Source organism: Poecilia reticulata, linkage group LG1 (genome assembly GCF_000633615.1).
Source record: "Poecilia reticulata strain Guanapo linkage group LG1, Guppy_female_1.0+MT, whole genome shotgun sequence".
NCBI lineage: Eukaryota > Metazoa > Chordata > Actinopteri > Cyprinodontiformes > Poeciliidae > Poecilia > Poecilia reticulata.
In genome coordinates, this window is record NC_024331.1 from 24,441,127 (window position 1) to 24,449,217 (window position 8,091).

Sequence of the window (8,091 nt, forward strand, 5' to 3'; positions counted from 1 at the left end):
AAGTGTTTCTCTTTGCCAAGGCATCACACAAGAACCAACTCATCCTGGGTGGAAACAGAAAACTCTCAAGACCTTCATAACCTTGTAATTGGAAAACATATTGATGGAAATGTTAGATGCTTTTCTGAACTTCTTCAGATTCCACTAAGAACCACTCCAGTCATAGTTGAGAAGTCAAACAAACATTTTGCCATTTAGGAAATATGAAGTAAAGAACAATGTTGCCCTTTACAGCAAATCATTATTTATATTAAAAATTAGCATAAACAATAATTTGCAATACTAATTCATTTATTTTTTTCTGTAAAATCCATCTCACCTCACGTCTGGGTTCATTGTCTGTCTCTAACATTACACCTTCTGTTAGTTAGACCCAGTCTCATTTCACTGATCCTTTTAAATCCCTCCTGCTTTTCCTCTTGGCCTCCTTCCGCCTGACAGCTATCTGGTGACCAATCAAGGACCGTCTGTCCGTCACCTCAATCTTCCAACTGAGCAATTTGGGATTTTTCACCAGCTCTTGCTGCTAGGTTTTACTGTCATCACGGAAAATGTGTTGGCAATATTATTCTGACCTGCAAATGCAGCAGAGTTGGGTTTTTTTTTTTGTTGCTCTAGCAACAGCGCTTTCTCAAACTACGCTAGAACTCTCCAAAATGCCAGCCCTCTAAAAACCAGATGAGAGTTAATAGTGTTGCTGAGCTTTCACAAGGAGAAAGCTTGTTTTTTTTGTAAAAGTTTTATAAATCGCAAACTGTTTTAAAGAATCTGTGGTCAGTGTAGAATATTCCACTGTAGGTCTGACTAGTCGCAATAATGTGTTTTATTTTTATTTTTTTCCAATGCTGCGGTGTTTCTAATGCCAAAAATAACTGACAAGGCTATTTCTTCAAAAAGAACAAATATTTTCAGAATCTCAAAATGAGTTGTATAGAAGATTTTTATCAAATCAGTATCCAATGATTTCCATTTTTAATATATTCATTAGGTTTTTCACATTATATAAAAACACAATTCCAACAAAGACAAAGAAAAAAAATACTGCAAATACTGTCACCTACAAGGTATGCAGCAAAAAAAAAAAAAGTCAAGATTTATGGAACCACTGCTCAGCCAAAATTTCAAGGGTCTGCAACTCCTGGACCTTTGTTGAGGGTTTATTGAAAAACTATGAAAGATTTCCAGGCTCATCACATACCTGACTTTCTATAGTTTTACGTTAAGTAGTACGTCCTTTAATATCCCTGAGCTCCCTAAAACAGTGGAAGCAACATTTATCTACCCTGACTGCAATAGTTAAACAATAAATGCAAACTTTAAAGTCTTCAGCTCAAAACCTAGCATAAATGGTCATTCTGGTCGTGGCGCTGCCGTTTTCTGCTCTTTTGTGAACAATTTAAAAGCAGCAGGGGAATGTTTCTGTTTCCAGCAAAGGAGAGCAGATCCAAGAGCACAGATAAACTTTCTCTCAGATTTTATATTGTTTCTCTTTTCACTGACATTCTGAAATGCAGAATTTTGTTCAACAAAGTAGAAGCTGACGTTTGCAGCCATCTGTCTCACCTGTTCTTCTTTGGTATAAAGCTGGAAGCATTCGTCCAAGGTGCAGTTGTGCTGCTGCAGGTGTTGCTGCTGCTGGCTCCTCACGCTCTCTGCGTCTTTCACCACCTCCTCGTGGATGTTGCCAAACAAACTGAAGCAAACACAGTGTGTGTCGTTGGCATGCAGTTGCTAAATTGTGTTTTCGCTGCTAGAAGCAGTGGGAGTCTATGTGTGCTCCATCTTACAAAGATAAAACCGATCAGTTAGTGTTTTAGCAAACAAGCCCCTCTGGACAGCATCAGAAAACGCTCGTTACTTTGTGCTAAAAATGAAACTTTAGGGCAGCGCCTACCGTTCTTTAGAGCTGTGGTCCCACTCAATAACAAGCTTCACATGAGGAGGTCCTCCTGGCCCACAAGACTTTAAAGCCCTGCAACAGAAACATGTTTTAAGAAACTTTGTTTACACCTTCATAATATTTGTTCTTTAATAGTTCTTGCAATTTTGTCACCCAAATGTTTCAGATTACTAACTATATCACTAAAAGTTTTAATACTGAAACTGCTTCCAATAACTATTATGTTTCAATTAAATATAATTTTAATTAATTAGGAAAAAAATGTTTTCCAAGCCAACCTGTCCCTGAAAAACTCAGTTTCTTTTTTTTTTTAAGGCTTTGTTGGCTCTAGTGGTGTTTATTTGAAAGTAGTTCGACACCAGCACGAAGACTAAGGCCTCAATACGTGGGTTGTGCTTTGCCCCTGCGTCACCACAGCACCCCGAAAAACTCAGTTTAATCAATTAATTGCTTAAAGTAACTGTAATCGACAATGTTTCGGGATCAGGCCTGACTAAGGCAAGAACATTAGAAAAAGAAAGTAAACTAAATGAGACCTATCTGACAACGTGAGAGAAAATGCCTTAATGAGCGACACAGCTTACCCCAAAAGAAATTAGAAAAAGATGAGAGTAAACTCATTGACATCCATCAGTCCAGAAAAATAATCACAAAGATATTTCTAAGGCTTTTTCAGCAAACCCCAATGAGACCCATTGTAAAAGTAACTTTACAATGTTGTTTCTGCATAATGACCTTATGCAAACCAGTATATCAACACCCAAGTGACTGAATGAAGGCCGCATCAAAGCTCTGATGGCCTAGTCAAAGGCCAAAATTACTCCAGAGATCACAGTTTGTGCCTGTGTGATTAACTTTAGGAGAGAAATATTTTTTCATATTGTTTCGTCTGAATCATTGTTATAAAAAAAGCAAAAAACAAAAGAAATCTGTGAGACAGGAAACAACCGTCTGTCAATGCTAAACAAGAAAACAAGCTTCGTTAGTCTTTTAATTTAAACTTGATTTTATTTTGCACTGAAACATGCAGTTGAGACCTGCTCTAACATCATGTTCAGCATCCAGATCTAACAGCGGGGAACGACCGTTGTTTTCTACAGATCATCTGCACAACTTTTATCTCAGTGACGACAGTAAGTATTAGTATTCAACAGCTACACGATGTCATATGTTTATCTTACTGGTCCAGGAAGATGAAGGGAAATATTGGCAAATTTGTCCTGCAGATAAAGATGTGTTGAACTTCCAGCATTTGCATACATTTATCCGTCATTACATCTTTTTGCTTCTGTTCAACACATTTTCTAAATACAGAATGTTTGCTAATTTTACCACTGCAGTGATTTATTCAGATAATAAAAACATCTTAACAATCTGAGGCGAATTTTTGTCAGCCATTTTTGTAAACATAGTTTTTTCTAACTGGTACGACTCTGTGTAACTTTCATTTTTCCAGTAAGATTAAATCAGACCCTTTTATTTATGTTTTATGTAAGTTAGGGTCATCAAACTTATTTTCTCAGGGACAGAATAATAGAGAATGTTTGGAGGAATTTTTTATAGCTTTTGTGTTTTATTCGCATTTAAAACAAACAGAAAAAACAATAACAAAGTACTTCAAACATTGATGAAATGCACAAAAAGAATTAGAACTACACAAGTTAACTGCCACGTATCTTTAATGAATTACTATGCCCTTTAAGTTGTTCTCCAAGGTCTTTTTAGATGCTGCACACGCTTAGCTGTACAACACAAATCGTTTTCACTGGAAGCCACTTCAAAGGTTATTCTGGGTATAAGTAATTCAGAAATGCAAAACATAAATAGTGGTTTGATGGAAACAAACTCTTAGAATTTTAAAAATTATTTTCTTTGGAAACTGTAAAGAAGAATTTACAAGTACGAGCAACTCAATGTGCTTAAGGTGAAAGTAGATTAAATTTCTTTTCTTGGTCTTTTTCCTGAGTACATTTTTCATTTATATCCTGTAGAAAGGCCAAGTATGACTGAAAATCTCCCTGTAAAAATGTAAAAAGTGTGCCGCAGTTTGTACTATTCTTTACTTGTCATCATTCGATAGAAAATTGGACCTCAGCTGCACTTTGGATACCAATAAACCAGTGGTTCTTAAACTGGGTTCGATCGAACCCCAGGGGTTCGATGAGTCGGTCTCACGGGTTTGGTGGAGCCTCTGCCGCGGAAGTAAAGACACACTTGTGTAAAGTCTGATGACGCCCCGCTTTGCCATCACTTGCTGCAGAGGATCACGTCACATTGCTTAGCCAATCAGAGCTGCGGAGGAGCCCTGATTGAAGGAGCTCCACTCTCAGCATGGATTTGAACTTTGAGCATGGAGGGCTGGGAAGACAACGAGGAACCAGTAGGAGCAGTAACAGGAGACAGACGTACAACCAACAGTGCAAACGACGAGAACCCGACAAGAAACAAAGACAACAGGTTGGTATAAATACACAGGGAGGGTCATCAGGAAAACTAGACACAGCTGGGATCAATCAACAGGGAGGACAGGACATCACAGAGACTCACGAGGGAACAAGGACAGAAAAAAACAAGAAAAAAATACACAAAAACACAGATCGTCACAGAAACTACATTTAACCAGAGACAAAGGGACTGTTTCAATCAACAAACATTTGTATACTGGAATGGTCCAGTAAAGATCATTCTAGTATAAGGTAAAAAAAAAAAAGACCCAACTTTAACCTTAGTAAAAGTTAAAAATAAATAAAGTACACAGTTTCTCTGTAGCATATTTGAGTTATTTTGCCAAGCAGAATGAGCAAAAATGTCCATCTGTAACAGAGCACAGCTGATAGAGACAAACTCAAAAATAATTGCAGCTGTAACTGCAGCAGACAGTGTTTCTATAAAATACTGAATCAAAGAGGCTAAAACTGAATGTACATCAGACATCCTATTTTAATTTGATTCTCTTTCACTTATCTAATATACTACATGGCTTTGTCTTGGTCTGTCACATATAATCCTAATCAAAATACACAAACATTTGTGATTGTGAAGTGACAAAATGTGGACAAGCTCAGGAGATGTATATACTTTAAGAAAGAATTACACATAAAATCCTCATGAGCAGATTACAGATGTTAATTTCCAAGACTTCGAGACGGGCGGAAGCAAATCAAACAAATGCGTCTCTTAAGATAAGGAAGCACACTTACAAACTTACAGCATATTCAGTTTAATCTAGCAGAAAATCGTAAATTCTTGCTTCCATCAGAAGAATGCCAAGTCTTTAAAGGGGTGATATTATGTATTCTACAGGCATATAGTGCCAATTTCAGCACAACCAACTATGTTACACTCAGTTGTTATAAAAATGCTACAAATCTACAAATCATAAATTTGACATCTTAAAACTGGTCTCTGTCCCTTTAAGAAGCTCTTGCTCTTTCTGAAACTCTGCTTTCATGGCAATGTTTCTCAGTACACAACAGTTTGGAGCGTTGGATTAAGAAGTAGCTCATATGATAAGCTCAACAGACATGCAGTTTCCCAGCTGTTTGCTAATTGCTGCTGCTGCTAGTCTAGAGCAGTGGTCCCCAACTTTTTCGTTACCGCGGACCGGTCAAGACTTGGAAAATTTTGCTGCGGCCCGGGGGTGAGGGGTGAACCGTCAGATAAGGCTTTTGCATGTTGGTGTTTATCGCAACCTGTGGGGTTTTCCCTGACTGGGAACAAGAATACAACCTGTTGAATGTGACAGGTAGCCAATCAGAAAGCGCGGTGACGTAAGAACAGAGGGGAATCCCAAACAGCTGACATATTGCGCAACTGTGAGTCCGGTGGATATTGGAGATGATATGTGGAAATGTTTATTATTATATGTAAAGGTCATTATTATATGTTTATGTTTATTCAGTTAAAAATGTTAACTATGAAAAAACACAGTCACCTCCAAATCATAGTGCAGCAAATAGAGCGGCTGCTCCTGTCGTCTTTTATCCACCGCCTTTTCTTTTAGTTACGTCTTTTATCTCTTAAAATGACTCCACAAACTATCACTATTGCTTCTACATCGTCATCCATGTTTGGTTATTCTAAATTCCCGTATGCGATGTTCGTGACTGGAATCATTTCGTGTTGCCTCTGCCGTGTGGCTGGAGACACGAACCGATCGAACCTGTTGTACTTTTATCAGCTCAGTGGTCACAGAGGTTTGGAGAATCGGCCGACATTCTTAAATCTTTCCGTCTAAACCAGACTTAAGACTCACAAGCTCTACTCATCTCCTCTCGACCACTGCCGAAACACTCTCGGACTCTGATTGCTATGGTAACGTTTACATATCCCGTCAAAATAAGATACAGATGCGCCACAAAAACGAACATTTTACTTTTGTGAAAATTTTAACTCACGATAATGACTAACGGGAGCCCTGAGCTTGTTTCTCTGCAACGAGACGGTCCCATCAGGGAGTGACGAGAGACAATGACACCCAAGTGTTGCTTATATGCACAGCGTGCTTGGTCTCTACGTGGCGAAGCAGCTTGAATCTCCATTGCCTCATTAGCAGCCGGTCGCCACATGTTACGCAGAATGGATTGTAATGTGGGACTCACCTACCGGTCCGGGATAAATCCATTCTCCTGTCTCTTCTCTGGGCCTTTTCCCCTTTGCAAAGAAACTTTCCAAAGACATCTGATCTGTTTCTTACTCATTTGCTGTTTGTGGGCTCAGTGTGTTTGTGGGCGCAAGTATCCGAGAGAATTCGGTTAAAGGTTTTTCAAAATAAAAGATCCTCCAGACTCAATACATAAAACGGAAATATTGAATTATTTCTTGCGCGGCCAGGTACCAATTGGTCCACGGACCGGGGGTTGGGGACCACTGGTCTAGAGGAGCTAAGTGGACAAGGTGTGGAGGAGGGGTGTTCAGAGGCTGAAGCTTGGCTGGAGACTACAGATCTAAGGAAGAACTTTGTGGAAATAAGGGGCGCTTTTGTGTGAGGAAGTGTTAATATTGGCATGAGAGAATAAAAATGTATCAAACATGAATGAAAGAATCAAAGAAAAACTTCAGGTCCATTTTTGATGATGGAATAACATCACAACATGATGTAAAGCTAAAAAAAAGAATGTTTTTCCATAACACCCTTCCTTTAATATCTTATTTATGGTTCAGCTCTTTCTCTGATGTTACCTTAGCGCTTTTAGACTTAAACCATTTTCCTTCACCTGGTTTATTACCTCTGGTCTAATCCAATTAAAGCCCCCTGATTTCTGACTTTCTGTTCAAACACCAAAATGAAATGACTGTCTGATTTTCTTTATGTGGGTTCCTAATGACGTAGGACAGTTTTATTCTGTCATCAAGGCCATCTCAGTTTGAGAGCTTCCATTAAGGATGCAAATCCTGATGATGCTAAAGCTGCTTTACCCGAGAATGAATCTGTTTGCCTACCTGTCAACTGCAGGGTGGCACAATGGTCGACTGTCCTTTGGGGACAAGTAGCTGTAGGTTGCGGATCCGCCAACCACTCTGACCTTAAATTCAACGCCAGCATTCTGCAGAAGGAAACACAAGCATAATCACTCCAGCAACTAAAAGCAACAGAGGGGGAAAAAGGGAAATTAAGTTTGAAAAGGGTTATAATAGTCATGCCTGTCCTTTATAAGCATAAAAAAAAGATGATGACATGAAAAAAGCAAACACCTTCTTCTACGCATCATAAATCTGGAACAAACTCTCAAAAAACTGCAAAACAACCAAAACACTTCTGCCTTTAAATCTCGACTAAAAACCTACCTGTTGGAAACTTAATCAATGAAACATTAATCAACATTTTGATGTGTTATGATGGCAATTGTTGACAGTGTTCAACCACTTTGTATTTTTTGTGTGTGTTTTTATGATGTAAAGCAGTGGTCCCCAACCTTTTTATTACCGCTGACCGGTCAAGAATTGGAAATTTTGCTGCGGCCCGGGTGGGGGATGAGGGGAGGGGGCGTGAACCGTCAGATAAGGCTTCTGCATGTTGGTGTTCCCGCCAAATCCTGAATATACCCAATTTGGGTTTTCTTAGCCTTTTTATTGCAGCCTGTGGGGTTTTCCCTGACTGAACGAGAATATGACCTGCTGAATGTGACAGGTAGCCAATCAGAAAGCGCGGTGAAGTAAGAACAGAGGGGAATCCCAAACAGCTGACATAT

General features: G+C 39.0%; 1 protein-coding gene across 2 annotated transcripts in view; it reads right to left on the reverse strand.

The window, feature by feature from the left end:
• Positions 1–8,091, reverse strand: part of usp43a (ubiquitin specific peptidase 43a) — a 123,288-nt gene that overhangs the window by 42,071 nt on the left and 73,126 nt on the right. For both annotated transcript variants that reach the window (XM_008414668.2, XM_008414659.2), the window contains 3 exons: positions 7,343–7,446; positions 1,895–1,972; positions 1,564–1,693 (listed from right to left, as the gene is read on the reverse strand). In XM_008414668.2, coding sequence (XP_008412890.1) covers positions 1,564–1,693; positions 1,895–1,972; positions 7,343–7,446 — 312 coding nt within the window. The remainder of the gene's footprint in view (positions 1–1,563; positions 1,694–1,894; positions 1,973–7,342; positions 7,447–8,091) is intronic.